The following is a 19,322-nucleotide window of genomic DNA, read 5'->3' as shown; positions in this document are numbered from 1 at the left end:
TGTACAGAGAGAAATAATATTAAAATGCAGGTACCCTTCACTAGAAGGCTGGACTAGTGAAGTCAATTGTTAACAGCAAGCAATATATTGTTGAATAAAAAAAAAAAAAAAAAAAAAAAAAAAGTTTTTGTCCTGAAACAAGAAAAATGCTTTTTTGCCCAAATCCACCCAACCTTCATTTTGTAGTACGAAACCTTATACAATTTCCTAGAGATCCAGACTTATGCTTAAGTTATTGTCATGAAACCGAATGTCTTTGAAGGGACGACATCACCATCAACCATAAAGATTTTGCATTTGTATAAAAGTAGTTTAATTTTAATCCTGAAATTTTCTTATATATCTGAAACATCATTAAACGCTTTAAAGTTCTTTGAGAATCATAATTTTTTAATGAGAAAAATATTGCTAACACTCCCCCAACTGAATAACAGGCTAACATAAAACAAGACAATCTTATAATCCAACTTGTTTATTTCAAAATAAGTCACTTCCATAAAAAGTTTTTACCAGCTTCCTATAAACATGTAATACAATGGATAGTAATGTGCTCTTACTAAAAGTTCTATTTGTGGATTTCAGTTTTTAATATTTTGTTAAAAAAATGATTTAATTTATAATTCTAAATTTTCCACATAACAAATAATCTGACATGATTTTAGAACATTAAAACAACTATTAATTCCATGAATTTTCCCCCCCCCATACTTCAAGTACTAACATAGTTTAATAGTAGATAGTGAAAACATTGCATTTGCTACACATTAACATATCAATCAAAAATATTCTAAAATAGCAAAATACTAATAAAGCAAGTCTTCATAAAAATAATTTGATAATCTACAAGAAAATCTACATTTTATAGTAAGAATGGAATGACTTCAATGTGGGTCTCATTGGGGTTTAAGCGTGATGCGAGATTGCCAATTTTTTGTAAGCGTGACACATGAAAGTCAAATTATTGTGCCGTGAAAACGGGAAATGAAGTCTAGCGGGACATGGGAAATTACAAAAAAATTAGAATTGCTTACATACATAGTATAAAACGGATAAGGGACTCTGACAAAACAGTAAGCGGGATCCGGGATCAGAACCCCCTAATGAGACCCCTTTCAATGAATTTATTAGCATAAAAGTGCAAAAAAAAAACCAACTACAAATTTTATGAATTTACACATCTAAATGAAAACTCTATTATGTCGCATTATTTAACCTACATACAACATAAGCATATAATAATATGTGCCACCAATTGAACATTTTGAATACAGTTTGTATCAGCTATTTTCACATCTTTTAAACATTTTCAAAAAAATTTAAATCTCTTACACTTTGTACACTTGGCAAATCTGCCAAAAAGATAGATGACTTCATTTTAAATTTTAAACTTCATAGTTATCAGCACTCTGATCAATGACTATATGTGTCATACAAAAGAAGACTGATTTATATTGCAACCACTAAATTATGTTTAAAACATAGTAATGTAGTAGACTGTGGACTCATTTAGACATTTCATGCCATTACAAATGTATTGTCCTTGAAATAAATATATATCTATCTTCTGAAATGAGTTGTTTCACCCGGTAAGTGAAAATTTACACCCTGCAATACTCTCCTTTTATAAAGCCTCTGAAATGATGACAATTAAGGTCAGGGACAGTGCTTACAACATAAGATATAAGATATATCACAGATGCTAATACATTTCTAAACAAAAATTTCTTATAAAGAACACAAAATTTAATATAATATAATTCAGATATCAAAGGTGTCCACATTAGAACAAAATAGCACTTGTATAAGCGAAGAAAATTATCATTAAGCTTGAGTGTATAAGCAACATACTTTCTTTTCTATTATGGTGACCTGAAGCTTGTTGGTCTATATTTTGATTTAGGTCAAGCATGGTCAGTTTGGTCCTAATGGGTATTGTAAGCTTAGAAGATTAAAACAAACATGTGCAAAACAACAATAAATGTAAAGTATCGAATAAATGTAACAATGAAATAAAATTTATAAAAATATTGCAGGCTGTACATGTACTATCAAGGATAACTTATATATACACATTAAAATAGTAACATGTTTCCTCAGAGAAATGTTTTTTATTAGTCTTTACAACAATCTTTCTGCGCCAATTATAAAAGCAACGCCTACATTTATGTTTCTTTTTAAAATTTCAATCAAACATAGAATGTTCCCTTGGAGAGATTCCCAGCTGTTTTTAATTTTTCCCAATTTTTGAGATCTGAGTTCTTGGTATTCTTTTTTACTTTGGTATCCTCCTTAATTCATGTGTTAACCACACAGCGATACTCAGTAGGACCAGAGATCCAGATTGATGTGTAGCAGCCACTGGTGTTGGTACATATGTTAGTAATGTTGTTATTCCCAAAGATGCCTACAAAATAATCAGAGCATGTTATTTCAAGTAGTAAGAAGTAAAAGGTACTAATATTGATACGTCCAATGTTTGTCAAGGGCAGCTAAAGAAAGGATATGAGATATACATACAGTGGCATTTCCAGACTTAAATGATAGTGTAGGCTCCCAATTACACAATATAGAGAGGAATTACGAGAAAATATAAATGTTCCATTATTTTAACACTTTTTAGTAAAATAGCAATCTCTTTCTGATCATTTTGCTTAGAATTTACATTCTTAATGTACCATCATATTAAATAACCTATAAATCTTTACAGAAAAACTTCCCCTGACACTCCAATAAATATCCTCTTTACAAAAACAGGTGTTGACATTTGTGTTTTTGAAATGGCCAATGAATTGAGTATTACATGGACAATCAAATAGTTGTTGCAGGAGTTCTTAATGTGTATACAGCACTCATCATACTCTTGTTCATGACTTGTCAGATTTTGGATTCTTATTTCAACCAGTTATTTAAACATCTTGCACAGCAATACAGATAATTTCTCATCTCTATACGGTGTCCATGTGACCAAATTTTATACCCCAGTCATCCTTTAGAGGAGCTCTGCCACGGGCGTTGCTAGAAAGAAACGATGTGGAAGCAACTACCGGCGAGCGGAGCGAGGCGAAAAAATTTTGGGACCCTATTATGCAGCAATTTTTTTTCGGTTTTGGGTCATAGGACGGTTAAAAGAGGAGCTATATGTAGATAAAAATTTATGAATGTAAAACTATTAATTAATCTTCTGAATATAGTAATACATAAAAAAAACACCTATTTGTGATACAGAATTTACTCAAAATTGTCCAAAATCTGCTCTTCGGGTCTGGGCAGAAACAAACTTCTCTATTACTTTGTCAACATTCACACTGAAATCCCGATGAATATGCAGTAATGCTACGTAACTTTCGTTGTTCATTGTTGATCATACATTTGTTTTCAATTACATACGTAGTACCGTGACTGATAGATTTCAGGGCCATCATGGCATGGTAGCACTCGCAAGATGTTATAAACCAGCGTACGTGTTCGGCATCGAGCGACCTCCCAATTGAATTCGTCAAAATTACATGCTAGGTCAGTTTCGTATGTTTCAGACAATATTGAGATTTGTTCGTTTGTGATATTTCCTACAACACGATGAAGCAGATACAGCACAAAGAAGCGATTTTTTCTGATAACTTGACGCGACCCCACTCTCCAGTTGCCTTAGCATATGGTCTATGAACGCAAAAAATAATGAGACTTTCCAATACTGTTTTGGCGTGGTTGCAGGGTGATTGGCTCCGGTAGTCTGTCAACCACATCGCCTCGGCATATTTTCAACGATATCGAAGGGATCTGATAATTCTAATGCCGATTGGTACATCTCATTCCAAACTGATGAACAGTACACTGTAAAATGTGCTCCAAAACTACATATCTTAGACTGAGTATTACAAATTCAAAAGTAAAAATCTTGTAAAAGATACAACATGTACAAGTAACCTTCCGATTTTGTCATAATCTCAAAAAAAAAAACCCAATTATTTTGAAACCAAATGTCGTTATTTAATGATATTTCATTAATTAAAAAAAGTGACAACATAGTTGTTTCCTTTAACATTCAATTTATAAATTTTTAATTTGCCATTTCTTTTTTTGCAAGCCGAATCAATGTGCATGCAACTTAGGAGCTACGATCTTTTTCTGAATGAACAGCTTCATCAACACTTGTAACTAGGTTGTCAAACTAATATCCGGGATAGACAGAAAAAACACCAACAGTCTCCGATTCCGATTGACCAACTCATCTCTCTCTCTTCTGCTTTTTTTTTTTTTTTTTTTTTTTTTTTTTTTGTGAAAACGACGTGGATGCACGTGCTGTCGTGCCTCCGGGTAGCTACGCCCCTGTCTGCATTAAAAGACAATCATGTGGTTTTAATAAAAAAAAAAATTGAAGATATTTGTCATCTATTTGTTAAATTTTTGAAGAAAAAAAATATATTCCAGATTAATCAATAAATTACATACACAATTTTTTTTTCTAATAATTACTAAACGCAATAAAAATACCTGTATTATACTCATAGCATACCTGTATTATACTCATGGCAAGTAATGCATTGACTGCCATTCTTGCTCTGGGTGGAAGGGGAGCTTTACGACACATCCACCAAAATCCTGCTATCAACAGCACTGTACTTTCTGCCTGCATTTAACAAATAACTTATATATATCAGCATTTTATAAATTTAATTGTTGTTAAATTACAGCTCTTGACAATACATTTAAACATGAAAAAGAAGATCTAGAGGGAAATAAAAACAAAACCCTTTGTTGACTTAAATCGGTGGTCTGTCTAAAATTTTGTGTCAAATGAAATCTAAGAGTGTACAGTAAAATACAAATTATCATAAAATTGAGAATGGAAATGGGGAATGTGCCAAAGAGACAACAACCCGACCATAGAAAAAACAACAGCAGAAGGTCACCAACAGGTCTTCAATGTAGCGAGAAATTCCCACACCCGGAGGCGTCCTTCAGCTGGCCCCTAAACAAATATATACTAGTTTAGTGATAATGAACGCCATACTGATTTCCAAATTGTACACAAGAAACTAAAATTAAAATAATACAAGACTAACAAAGGCCAGAGGCTCCTGACTTGGGACAGGCGCAAAAATGCGGCGGGGTTAAACATGTTTGTGAGATCTCAGCCCTCCCCTATACCTCTAGCCAATGTAGAAAAGTAAACGCATAACAATATCATGCTTGCCGATGCCTGTATCACCTTGCTCAGCTCTAAAAAAGTTCTACATGAAGCTTGGTGACATAAAACTTGTATTACCGTAGACAAGGACTTGTCAAAACCATCATAAATGTTGGATATAACGTAGCAAGTAAGTATACGTTGGAGAAGTTTTTGAAACGAAACAAACTTTTTTGTAGACATGAAAACTACATATAAAACAAAATCCAATCAATTCAATACTCTTATTTTTCTAAATAGATAGATACTGTTATATCAACTGCTATTTACCATATCACTCTAATATCTTACAATATCAATAAATAGAAATGTAATAATTTTATTTAAAAGTCAGTTACTGACACTCCTATCAAATACTAAAATATGAATAATATTATATTTTCTTAATTGATATTTTTCTGTGAACTTGATAAACAGTTTATTGCTGTAAATTGATATTTTTCTGTGAACTTGATAAACAGTTTATTGCTGTAAATACCTATTTAACTTGAAAATAATTCTAATAATTCATACCAAGTGTCTGTGGTTAAATTGAACAAAGGTAGGATTCTCAAAAATATTTTTCCATTTAGGATCAATGTTCCACATATCAGTTGGAATCCATCTGTCTGCCATTTTAGGCCATGAGTTGTATGTTAAACCAGCATCCAACCCTGCTACAAAAGCTCCTGTGAAAAGATATTTGTAATTGTGTACATAATTATTGATGTAGTTATCAATATGTTGTTAAAATAGATATTGTCCTTTAATATCAATATGTGTTATTCTTTCTTTATGTCCCTATCATATGTAATTTGAAAGAAAACAAAGAAACAAAATCCAACAATTCTGTTGAAAATTATATGCTGTACATCAACAAAAGCGAACACACATTTTTTATCCTTTTTTGTTCATATCTCTTTAGCATTTTTCAATCAATAAATAGTTTATTTTGTATCTAAAGTCAAATTTGTTTTCTATATCCAATTAGAACTACAAGTTCTATTGTACTGACTACTGAGTATACAGCTAAACTTACATAGAAACTGATGTCTCATTTTAGTACTCATACTGAAGAAGGAAAATACATGCTTTCCATACATATTTTTAAAGAACTTATATTGTACCTGAAATAGCTGTTATAAATATCAAAGCTTTCATTCCATGAGCCATTCCTTTGATTCTTCTCATCTCCTTAGTAAACTCAATCTAAAATGTAGTCAAATTCTCATTAAAAGTCAATAGAAAATCTTTCAAAATTTACTCAAAAAAAATCAGTATGTATATAAAACTAGTACCTTGTGTATTTCACACTATGTGACATTTCTTTTATATCAAAGTAGTTTAAAACAGATGTGTTCAATCTGTTTTAAGTTACTACCTCTCCCTTTTTTTAATATTAATTGTTCTATCATTTTATCTTATAGTAATGTCTGTAATCAAAGTGCTTTGCCATCATCTTACATCTGTTCAAAGTCAAAACTGTTCAAATGCTTTTTTTTTTCAATTTCATACTGTGTCTTTATACCAATGACTTTATTTTAATGTCATATTTCGTGTGTTATGTCATTCAAGTGTTAATGCCATAGTAAACATTTGTTTTATACCAAAAATTAATTTCCAAATGTTAATGCTTAATGTGTTTACTAAGATTCATACCTTAAATGTCATATGTCATATGAGATATGTTCTTTGTTCAATGCCCATATCTATAATTTATCCAAAATCTTCTATGTTCAATGCCCTCATTTCAATATAATAATGTCTAGTCACAAAATAATGTACTGCCTTTTTTGTGGTCTATAGGAAGTTATTTCTTCAAACTCATATCAAAATAAGTTTAAAAAAAATAAAAAATATTCAACTTACTTTATTATAAGGAAGAAGATGTGTAAATCCAGACCACAGAAATAATGAATATAAAATAAAGGCAGAACCAAGATGAGATGCTAATCTATATTGGCTAACTCTTGGAATATCTGTTTCTTTCTGTTTTTCTTCTAAACCACTTTTCACCATATACCATCCAAGAAATCCCTAGATTATATAATTATATCTTTATACCAAACATTTATCAGTATACAATTAGTATAACAAGCAATCTGAGGGTATTGCATGTGCATATTGAAACTTAAACTCAATCTGTAACTTCTTCTGATAACATAAGTTATATGGTTTGCTACTGACCCCAAATTGATCTATAAAGGGTTTGTAAAATCTATAGGGGCTGAGGCTGAAGTTGTGATAAGACCATATAGCAAGAATCTTATTCAGGATTCCCCCTAAATAAGTGATGAAAACATTTGATATTACAAATCAAAATTGAATGATCTGCAACCTTATAAAAATATTTGTACAAAAAAAACAACAACTAAAAAATCAAACTTTTATTCAAATATGTAGAAAAGTTATTTTTTAGAAGTCAATTTGTGCTGTACTTTTAAACTATGTAATATGTGTGTGTGCAAGTGTCTTCATATTAGACAGAAAGTCATTTCATGAAATAAAAGCTGTGAAACCTTTAAGGGCATAAGATACAGTTACAGGGGAGGTAATGACGTTGCTAACGTAAATTGTTATTTTCGCGGCGTCAAACTATGACTTATCAGGAAAAGATTCAGTTTTCAACTGATTTTTATCATTCAAACTTATTTCACTTGAAAAAGAGTTCATGGACCCCTCTGTTTTAAAATGCCATTTGGTTTGATTACGTAAGAAGAGTATGTGTGCCAATTTTCATGAAAACGTAAATAGTGCAATTTTTTTAAAATTCGATAAATATACAGCAAAAAATTATGTTTTTTTCTACATTCATGAACATTTGATAAATATTGTTATGCCCCGGTGATTTGAAAGCTGATATATTTTTACTGTGGTCTATGTTCCACACTTGATACACACAGATGTCCGTTGTTGTGTTCTTATTCGTATTTTACAGAAGAAAAAGCTTACTTTGACATTATATTATATACTGAATTCTTTAAATCTATATATCGACTATATTTATGTGTGTAATAATTCATTTTGTATTTCTTTATACTTAGTTTCAGTATAACGTGCCAAATGTAACTTTACGTGTTCTTGTTTATGAATAACTTGTGTATTACATCACACGTATAAAATACGGAACGCATGTTCCTACAGTGAGCTTCTCTCCAAAAACCTCCATGCAGTTAGCAGTCTCTCTTAAACTAGAATTTGCTGCACCAAGTTAAAGCACTTGGTGATAATGCAGTGCACCAAGTAGATTTGCTTCACCAAGTAAAGTTGCTTGGTGAAAGTATTTGAATGTAGTACACCAAGTAGATTTTAGATTTTCCTGTACCAAGTAATGCAATGCACCAAGTAGGAGTACTTGGTGATAATATTTAATGCACTGAGTATGCTGAGTATATGAATGCAGTGCACCAAGTAGGAGTACTTGGTGATGATATTTAATGCACCGAGTATGCTGAGTATTTAAATGCAGTGCATCAAGTAGATTTTCCTGCACGAAGTAATGCCGTGCACCAAGTAGATCTGCTTGCACCGAGCTCTAGCAGAATTGTTTTATTAAACTTGGTGTAATGAATGCACCTTTGTATTACTTATTGTTTATAATAATTTACGTATTTTGTTTCATGAACCGCTGTATTTGATGTTTTGTTTAAAAAGAAATAATTCAATTTATGAAAATCCATTATGATTTTTATTATAACTTCCTTCACCGGAGGCCCACAAAAGTAACTACAGGTGTATATCCTGACAAGAAAACCCTGGAATGTTACAATATGAGTTATTTCTGAATAAAAAATGTATAAATTTTTAGGATACTTATAAAATACAGAAATGACAAATTATTTAACAAAAAACAATTTATGTTTATCTTTTAAAACAAAAAAGTTATGGCTTTCTTTCAAAAGTGAAAATACGGCCACAAATCTGAATTTTGAGCAAATATACAAAATTTCCACCTCATTTTACTCAAAAAGTAGCACATGAAGGTATATTTTTTTATTACATATTTGATTTAATCAGGTAAAAAATAGTCTATATGGAAATTTTTTTATCAAAATGTAAATACGGGATCAAAACTGTATCGTATGCCCTTAATACAAATTTGTTTATGTTATGACTTCTGGTATGAATTTGACTGTTTAAATAAACCTTAACTTTCAAGTCCTCTTAAACTGACAGATATTGTGTAAAATCTTATTTGAATCCATGGTACACCAACCACATACCTGAAATCCAAGCAGTGCTGTTAATGCTAACATACGTGGCTTCATTCCTTTGGAAATCCATCCTTTCTTTAGAAAATATGCACCAGGTAAAAGAAATGCCAATCCTATTAACCGACCCCACATTCGATGCCCATATTCCATGTAAAAAATAAACTTAAAATCTGATAAGCTCATTTCATGCTGCGCATTTACACTGTAAAAGAGAAAAAAGGATTTATTAAGAAATGCAGTACCTTCAAGATTTCTTCGATACATGTTCTTTTATAGAAATTAAATTTTATGTTTGCTTCAATTTTTTCCTGTTATCAAATCAAGAACATTTTTCTTAAATGATCATCCAAAATGATAGTTTTAGTATGTATTGGTTTACTAACCAAAAATCATTTGGCATTGCATTATGAATGTAGTTATCAAAAAGTGATATTAATTTATCAATATTTATCCTGAACATAAACATGATAGAGATCACGGTAATGATTGGCTATCCTAACCTTACTAACAGTTTCAAACCCTTCCTATAAATAGATTTCATGTAATATTACGAGACAATGTGTAGTTGCTCAATATATCAGGAACTTACTATTTATATTCTGGAAACTGTTTATATTTTTCAAATTCTTCCTCCCATTCTTGCAGATTTTGTGGTGGTTTCATGTCTTTTAACAGCCGCCAATCAACCATTGATAATCCAGATTCTGTTAATCTACAAGTATTATTGAAAAATATCAAGTACTGTAAATTCAGAAATTATTGAAAAAATTGAGAATGGAATTGTGGAATGTGTTAAAGAGACAACAACCCGACCAAAGAGCAGACAACAGCCGAAGGGTCTTCAATGCAGCGAGAAACTCCCACACATGGAGATGTCCTTCAGCTGGTACCATCACAAATATGTATACCAGTTCAGTGACAATGGACGTCATACTAAACTCTGAATTATACACAAGAAACTAAAATTAAACTAGAGGCTCTAAAGAGTGTGTCGCTCACCTTGGTACACAGGAAGCAGATGGATTCATGACAAAATTGTGTTTTGAAGATGGTGATGTGTTTGTACATCTTACTTTACTGAACATTCTTGCTGCTTACAATTATCTCTATCTATAATGATCTTGGCAAAGTAGTTTCAGTGGAAAATGTTAGTAAAAATTTACAAATTTTATGAAAATTGTTAAAAATTGACTATAAAGGACAATTACTCCTTAGGGGGTCAATTGACCATTTTTGGCCATGTTTACTTATCTTTAGGTCTTACTTTGCTGTACATTATTGCTGTTTACAGTTTATCTCTATCTATAATAATATTCAAGATAATAACATAAAACGGCAAAATTTCCTTAAAATTACCAATTTAGGGGCAGCAACCCAAGAACCGGTTGTCGGGTCAATCTGAAAATTTCAGGACAGATAGATCTTGACATGATGAACAAATTAACTCAGTCAGATTTGCTCTAAATGCTTTGATTTTTGAGTTATAAGCAAAAAACTGCATTTTACCCCTATGTTCTATATTTAGCCGTGGCGGCCATCTTGGTTGGATGGCCGGGTCACCGGACATATTTTTTAAACTACATAGATCAAAGATGATTGTGGCCAAGTTTGGATTAATTTAGCCCAGTAGTTTCAGAGGAGAAGATTTTTGTAAAAGATTACTAAGATTTACGAAAAAGGGTTAAAAATTGACTATAAAGTGCAATAACTCCTTAAGGGGTCAACTGACCATTTCGGTCATGTTGACTTATTTGTAGATCTTACTTTGCTGAACATTATTGCTGTTTACAGTTTATCTCTATCTATAATAATATTCAAGATAATAACTAAAAACAGCAAAATTTCCATAAAAATTACCAATTCAGGGGCAGCAACCCAACAACGGGTTGTCCGATTCATCTGAAAATTTCAGGGCAGATAGATCTTCACCTGATAAACAATTTTACCCCTGTCAGATTTGCTCTAAATGCTTTGGTTTTTGAGTTATAAGCCAAAAACTGCATTTTACCCCTATGTTCTATTTTTAGCCATGGTGGCCACCGAACACATTTTTTAAACTAGATACCCCAATGATGATTGTGACCTAGTTTGATTAAATTTGGCCCAGTAGTTTTAGAGGAGAAGATTTTTGTAAAAGTTAACGACGACGGACAACGACTGACGCAGGACGACAACGGACGCCGGACGCAAAGTGATGGGAAAAGCTCACTTGGCCCTTTGGGCCAGGTGAGCTAAAAATGATACAAGACTAATAAATGCCAGAGGCTCCTGACATAGGACAGGCGCAAAAATGTGGTTTCTTTATTATCATATCATTCATGGAGCTTGTTCATATATTTCACAAATTCAGTAGAAAAATAATAGTACATGGATAAAAATGACTGTCATTAAAATAAAAATAAAGATGCATCAGCAGATTTTATTTTAAATGCTATGAAGTAATAAAGGAACAAACCTTGTTACACCACCCAATATAACAGCACCAAAACACATGCCAGCACAGCCTATCAACCATCCTCCTACTATCTTCTGAGCACGTAATGAAATTTCTGGGTTTGTTTTGGATATAGTAGTGGTCTGTCTTAATGGTTGAATCAGTCTTGATAATGGAAGATTTAACTGTTGAATAAAAAATTATTAACTTTTCAAAATGTTTATTGTGAATATAATTTCAAGTGTTCCAACATCAAAAAAATAAATCCACTTAAAAGAATTCAAAATATTACAATATGACTTCTGTTGGGCTCATTATTTCCACTTAAGGGGGCTCGCAGGTCTAAATAATTTTTTTTTAAATATTGGATTTCGCTGTGTTTTTCTTTACATAAACTTTATCCTATACAAAAAAAGAGGTTGAATAAAAAAAAAGGCTCCATGTAAAATTAAGTGAAAACATTATATTGAGCTCCTTTTAGCATTCTTGCTATTGTCCCAATAATAACCATCTTAATGCACACTAGGTGTATTCTGCCATCTTGGGTTGTAAAAAGCAAAACACAATCGGCATAGATGTTTAATAAAATATGCCAATTTATACAATAGAATGCAAAAATATTTTTTTATCTAAAATAACTGAATATAGAAAATTATGTGTTTCACCATATCATTTTGACCTCTGTAATAAAACTGATTATTTCATGTTTGATTCAGTTCTTTCAAATTCAGCAATTAAGGGAGATAACTCAGAAAATCTACTTTAATTAATGAATGGGAATTAAAAATACCTATTCTGTTTTTAACAAGAAAACAATTTCTGTGACCTCATGTTTTTATTTTTTATCTTATAAAAGCAAATAACAAAGCTATCTTCCCTTTATTTATTTAGTTTCTTTTTATTCACACCAAAATAGGTTTTTCCATCTATCATTTATTCAAATTCTGATAATTTTGCACCACGTGCACCCTTTTAAGTTATATCTTTTAAATAAGTATGATATAAACTACATTTTGCCAAAGTATGAAAAAATTCTATTGTCATTGATTTTGACCCCTCACCTATCAACCTTCAGCTTTATTTAGTGATAATGAGCATAAATTTCAATTTCTGTCTAATTGATCAACTGGAAACCCACCAAAAACTTATTTTTTCTTCAGACAAACCAAAGCACCGTACAACTGCTTTATCATTGTTCATGAACCCATTTTTTTCAGAACCACATAAAAATAAATATGTAGTCATAAACAATCAAATGTGAGCCTAGGTAAGAATAGCTACGGAGGTTTGAGGGAGATCATACATTTCTCACTAGCATGTTTACTTGTACATCTCTTTATAAATTGTACATTGAACATGTAATCTCTGCATATCTAACAAAATAAATTAACTGCCAGACTAATTACATACTTTAGATGTCAACTTGTTTCCTTTGTTCAGTATTTGATATGGATTTCTGCATGTTCTTAACTGTCTGGTACAAAGTTGTAGTATTGTCTGAAAAAAATAAAGGAAATAAATTTTATTCAGTAAAATCATTTTGGTTGTATTATTAAAAGAAAAAAAATAACACTTGAAGTTTTTGGCATCCAACATAAGTTTATGATATACAATGAAGTACCACAAATACAGAGAATCAAAGCTATTAAAGATTAAAGATTCCATTTCATGGTATGTGAATGAATGAAATAGATATTTGGCTTACAAGTTTCATAAATCTAGCAAATGTAGGAATTCATCATTGTCCTCCAAATCTGTCTGTTTGGCTTCAGACTTATAGATAGTTGTTAGGATATTTCAGGCTGTTGTTCTTTCACTGTCTTGTAATATCTGGGAAATATATGTCTCTTTTGAGGAAGTGGTGACTTTGAAGCGATCACAGTCATGTAGTTTTACAGTAATAACTAAATAAAGATTCTCAAAATGAAAATGGGAAATATGTTAAAGGGAAATTCCACGATTTTTTACTTATCATCTAATTATGTTCATCTTAACATAAAAAACACATTTGCAAAGTTTTAAATTTATATTCCTTCTAATAACGGAGAAAATCAAGTATTTGTAACTTTTTTGGTTGAATTCTCGAGTGGGTCGTGACGTATTAGCCCGATTTATTGAATTCTGAGAAAAATAAAATCTGTTTAACTCTTATAGCTTATCGACAATATACGTAATTAAAAGCGCACAGCTGACGAATGGTCGAAGTTGTGAACCACAATGTAAGAATGAACGAAAATGAATATGCATATACCGTTTTGTATTGATTGAATTAAACTCCTATAAAATTATCTCTAGTAAATGTTTTTGAATAAATTTAATTAATTATTGTTGAGATTTTTTTCATAAAATATTTATTGAACATTTTTACTGATATTGAACTGAAAATATTTCAGTTCTATTTACCGTTATTGTTTTGATAATCATTTCAATGCAACTAATGTGTGAGCAGAGTGTGTATATTATTTTGTAAAGGTCACTGTATATTTCTCGGCTTGAGGTCAATTCGTTTACCTTGTAGCTATTTAGCCGCAGGTGTGAGTTCAAGCGTACACAGGTATAAATGTTGTTATTTGGAAAGGATAAACAGAAAGGATTAGAAAGAGTATGCTGTCACGATGTTAATACACTAAGATTTAATACAAGATGAGAATAAAGATACAATAATTAAATTGTGTAAATTAATTGAAAATAAAATTCAGATTCGTAATTCCGAAAGTGTATAAAAATAAAAGGAAACAATTTTTGATTACTTTCTTAGCGGCAATTGGCGTAAAGATTCAAATATGAAGCAAAAAATAGTAGTTTTAATCTTTTATAAAAACTAAATGCAATATTACCCAATTTGATATACCATTGTACATCTGTTTGATATCATTGACTTTACCGAAATTTCTTAACTTGTATTCAAATCTGGCTGTGTTTAAATGCTAATAAAACTATTGCAATTTTAAAGTTTTTAATTGACAAAAAAATACAACATACAACATGCATGATTTTTTTTTAGTTTCTTTTTAACATTTCATTCTTACATAATTAAATTCATTTGACAATCATTTACACGAACTTTTTGTGAAAAGAATATCAATTATCTAAGCTAAGGCATTATTTCTTTTGAGGATTTTTGAGGATTTTTTTTAAAATTCTATGATAATATTTGTGCAATGTTGAACATGATAGCCGTCATTAATCCAAATAAGTAATACAGTAGTTGTAATAAAAGTTATATTTTAGTCATGCATAACTGATATTGACGAATTTATAATAGTTCGTCCATACATCGTTGTTCTTGAAACAATCATTATTAGTATACATGTAAGTTTCCTGACGTATAAGAGCCATTGAGGATGAGCTCCAGAGAAATCAGACTAGTGGCGTTTCGTTCGTTTGTTTGTTGGGAAAGGAGAGGAAATGCAACCGCTTGTTCAGATAAACGACAGAATTACCATACAAGCATTTATAGTCAACACAATCAGAAAGAGTTCCCATCGTTAGACGGGGAATATGAAGGCTTCCAAGAATGAACAAGTGACATGTCTAACTCTGAACAGTTAGAAAACAGACTATCGACATCGACCGCTTGTTCTTAATATTTGAAACTGTATGCATATATATAAGTATACGTTTATGATATATATAGTGATGAGTTCTTGCGTCTGACAAAAACTAAATTCCTTCATGGTTATATCTTGCCATACGTTTATATTGGTTTGTAAGGCGATTACTCACAATCGTTATTTGAAAATCCTGTTTGTGAGATGTAGATTCATTTCAATACAGAAATTTCGTCTCTATATTTCACAAGTGTATAACACGGAGAAGCTCTGAAGGTCCATTACTCCCATTTTGTTTGGGTGTGAACCATCGATGTTTACAGCAATATCACAGAATAAGATGATGATGGTAGAAAGAACTATGGGCGTCATGTGGCAAATATTACATGCATATCGGACAATGAGTTGTCAATCTGTATGAAAAGATTTCCAATACAACCATATTATTGAGAAGGAATGTTTACATGCTATACTCTCGTACTAGTATTACAGGGTTCTTGTGGCGTTCACCTTAGACACACATCTTTTTAACGATGTTTAAAAAAAAGACAGAACAAATTTAATGTCATATTTACCTATTTTTTAAATATAACTAAAAGTCTTTTATCTGACAAGAATACCCCTATTTAGCGAACAAGTAATTTATTCTTTTTTCTGTTATTGAATACCAAGAAAGAAAATAAATCCCGAAATTAATTTGAAACTTTGATACTCAAAAGTTTCCCAGCAAAATATTCACATTCCCTGGGGATAATTAGTGTTCGTCCAGTGGCATATATAACCATTGTGATGACGAATTACTTCCTTTGTTCGAGAACAATCTTATTGAAATATAAATCTGTGATTTTACTAGGTCCACAGCCTCAATGAACCAAAGCAAAAGTTATACATCTACCTGTATTTAAATCAAATTGGTTCTCTTCTTCTTCTGGTATACAATAGTCTATCGACATTCGATGATTACATACTGTTGGAATACGTGGACTAGTCTATTTACAACACTTTTACCCCTATTTATTCAAAATATATGTTTTTTTCTTATGTTCAATGTATACATGTATATATTTTAAATTGCGCTATAGTTCCGTAACTTTCTATCCAGTCGTATAAACGAATCGTCGGTAAGTGCGTACATTTTTTTAAATCAATATTTCTGGTCTGTTCCAATCTGTCCTTCACTATTGACAATGACTATATATTACATTTTCCCAAATTCACCCTTGGAAAAAATATTTAAATAGATTTTAATTTCATCAAATCTTATTATTTGGGTATTATTAATATGTTTATGAATTATATTCTTTACACCAGAAATGTTATTTATAAACAAGCGTATGAGTTTAGTAATGACAAGTAAGACAGAGTTGTATATTATTCATCTGATAGTTCAAAATGGAAAGTTATAAGTTATAAGTTATCAGCCGTGTACACTGATCAATACCTGCAGAAGTGAAACGATGCATGAACTTGCAAGCCCGACAGGAAATTGCTTGAATACCTGGACGTGTCACCTCACACCCCTCACAATACCTTTGGAAGTAATACCTTTAGCCATGCTGGTGATCAGATGAGGGAAGATCAAAATATATTTGTTTATTACTTTAAAGAATTATGAACAAATTAGATTTTCGAAAACAATTTTCACGGAACACTTATTTATGATTTCAACTTTGACTTTTCACCTAATTCCAATATCAACAGTTTAAAAACAACAGACCATGGTAATTTAAAAAAGTAAGAATATTTTTCGTATCAAGTTAGTTAGTCGGATAAAACAACCGTACGATTGACAAGATATCGACATGCAATTACAACTACATCTGTTACTGTAGTTTTGTTTCTTTGTGGTTTATAGACATATCGTTTTTATTAATCGGGAAAGAAGACAAAATGGCGGATGGCAGAGAATTGATACTCTAAATTTAAAATCGATGGTGATCGCTTATCTAGCGGAATAAAACTTTAATATCTATGAATTTGAGCATTTTTATACAGAATGAACATAATATCAATTTTTGATTTTTTGGCGAAGTTTCCCTTTAAAGAGACAACAAACTGACCAAAGAGTAATAATAACAACACAAGGCCACCAATGGGTCTTCAAAACAGGGAGAAAATCTTGCACCCAGGACTTCAACTGGCCTCATTTAACAAAAATGTGTACTAGTTCAGAGAAAATGGATGTCATACTAAACTCTTAAACATATAAATAAACTACAATTATAATAAAATGCTTCAGTGACCGCAGCTGGATACAACCACAGAGGTCCCCTGAACAGTTGGGGCAAAAGTTGACACAATATCATGAATATAGACTTGATACAGGTCTGAATTTGGATTGTAATTTAATATTTGACACATAACAGGTTTCTGACACAGAATAACTGTAGTCAAACTCAAAGAACTTAAAATTGGTTATATGATTTTAATTTGTATTCAATTTTTTGCTTTTGTGCAATACACTATGCTGTTGGGAATGGACCCCCTTTTAAAAAAAAAAAAATATTAGAAGAAATTTTCTTTTTCATTTCTGAAATTTGAAATGAGAAAAGAAGAAATTTTCTTTTTCATTTCTGAAAACTGAAATGAGAAAAGAAGAAATTTTTCTTTTTCATTTCTGAAATCTGAAATGAGAAAAAATTGACGACAACGACCGCCTGATACCAATAAATGTTTTTGCCGTCATATAAAACCACACAAGGCTATAGAACAAAGACCAGAGGCTCCTGACATGGGACAGACACAAAAATAAGGCATTATAATAAGGGGACGTAGTCCCCTAAAACAATAGAAAAATAAAAATTTTTTAAAAAAATCAAAAAAATCCAATGTACTACATGTACTAATGATCTCAAAATCGTTAACTTTTTTCTAAACTTTTTTCATTTTCCCGCATTTGTGCAGAAATATCTTTCTTCCTTACTTCCCATCTTGTTTGTCATGAGACTATGATTAACAACTGAACCAAAATCAGAATTGTTACGGTATTTCTGGTTTCTTTTTTAACATTAAAATGTGTAAGAATTAAAAAATGTAATAGATACGGACTTCATCCCCTTTCAGAGGTAGCGTCTGCCTCATATTATGGGTAATCAATAAATCGTGCAGGTAAAATCTCCTTCTACTATCGACTGTTATTACATGTGACTGATTGGCATATTGGATTCCAGTTCAGTTAGTATAAGAGTCCTAATTCATTTCAAACTGTAGTAGAAGTAGTAGTGAACCATACAAATTAATTGTGAATGTGAACAAGAATTTGTATAGTATACAAATCCTTGAAAAAACGCTTGCTCTGAACATGGCGAATGGTTTAACCCTCTTGCTGCTGCAGGGACACATGTGTCCACACCGACTGTGCCAGAGGGAAACATATGTCCATGTTTTAATTTATGCTAGCTTCTCATCGTTGCTGTACCTCTATTTAAATAAAAGACCGAAAATTTAAAAAAGTGTAATATGTTTCTAAAATGGCTCTCAAATGTAACGGTCATTACTGCATGACGTCATATATCGGAAGATGTCATTGTTTGGCATGTCACGTCACAAAGGACATATATCAAAAGACGTCATTGTTTAGCATGTCACATCACAAACATCAAGCGGTTGTATTTTCTGGCATATTATGAAATGCAAGTTGCAACCCTAAAACTTAGTAAAAAACAACAAGCAGCAAGACTGAAGAGGGTTAATTAATTTCGATGTGCAGACTTTTACACTTACCGAATGACTTTTGCCATGAACAAAACCTTTTATCAAGGTTTTTTGGAGGCAACTGTTAAACATTTTCGCTTAAGCTTGCAGAAAGTTTATATAACTGTATATTTTGTCTTATGCAAGTTGAGGATTTATTTATAATCAATGTCAATCTTGCGCTTACCATCTTTTGTCCTTACTGTCAAACACTCCATAGATTAAGAAATAATAATTTATCTGATTCCCAATTAGAAATCAGA

The 19,322-nt window shown here is 31.4% G+C and overlaps 1 protein-coding gene across 1 annotated transcript; it reads right to left on the bottom strand.

Moving 5' to 3' along the window:
• Window positions 1-456: 456 nt before the first annotated feature.
• LOC139520633 (heme A synthase COX15-like) lies at window positions 457-19,301 on the bottom strand. Its single transcript, XM_071313457.1, has 10 exons — window positions 19,090-19,301; window positions 13,226-13,312; window positions 11,837-12,000; window positions 9,971-10,093; window positions 9,391-9,583; window positions 7,037-7,204; window positions 6,295-6,376; window positions 5,702-5,856; window positions 4,514-4,627; window positions 457-2,404 (listed from the first exon to the last, which is right to left on the bottom strand). Exons 1-10 carry the CDS (start codon window positions 19,150-19,152, stop codon window positions 2,273-2,275), a joined length of 1,281 nt encoding a protein of 426 aa, XP_071169558.1. The 5' UTR covers window positions 19,153-19,301; the 3' UTR covers window positions 457-2,272.
• Window positions 19,302-19,322: the final 21 nt, after the last annotated feature.

The sequence above is a fragment of the Mytilus edulis genome, chromosome 4, assembly GCF_963676685.1.
Source record: "Mytilus edulis chromosome 4, xbMytEdul2.2, whole genome shotgun sequence".
NCBI classification, from domain to species: Eukaryota; Metazoa; Mollusca; class Bivalvia; order Mytilida; family Mytilidae; genus Mytilus; species Mytilus edulis.
The sequence above is the reverse complement of the archived record's forward strand: the minus strand, read 5'-3'. Positions and strand labels throughout refer to the sequence as shown.

Bases quoted from the DNA above. Each gene is read 5' to 3' on its own strand.
- LOC139520633 (XM_071313457.1), bottom strand. From the start codon at position 19,152: ATGTTTAACAGTTGCCTCCAAAAAACCTTGATAAAAGGTTTTGTTCAT. The intron at 13,313-19,089 runs GTAAGTGTAAAA...TATTTTTTTCAG, and splicing joins TTCATGGCAAAAGTCATTCG to ACAATACTACAACTTTGTAC. The intron at 10,094-11,836 runs GTTTGTTCCTTT...TAATACTTGTAG, and splicing joins ATATTGGGTGGTGTAACAAG to ATTAACAGAATCTGGATTAT.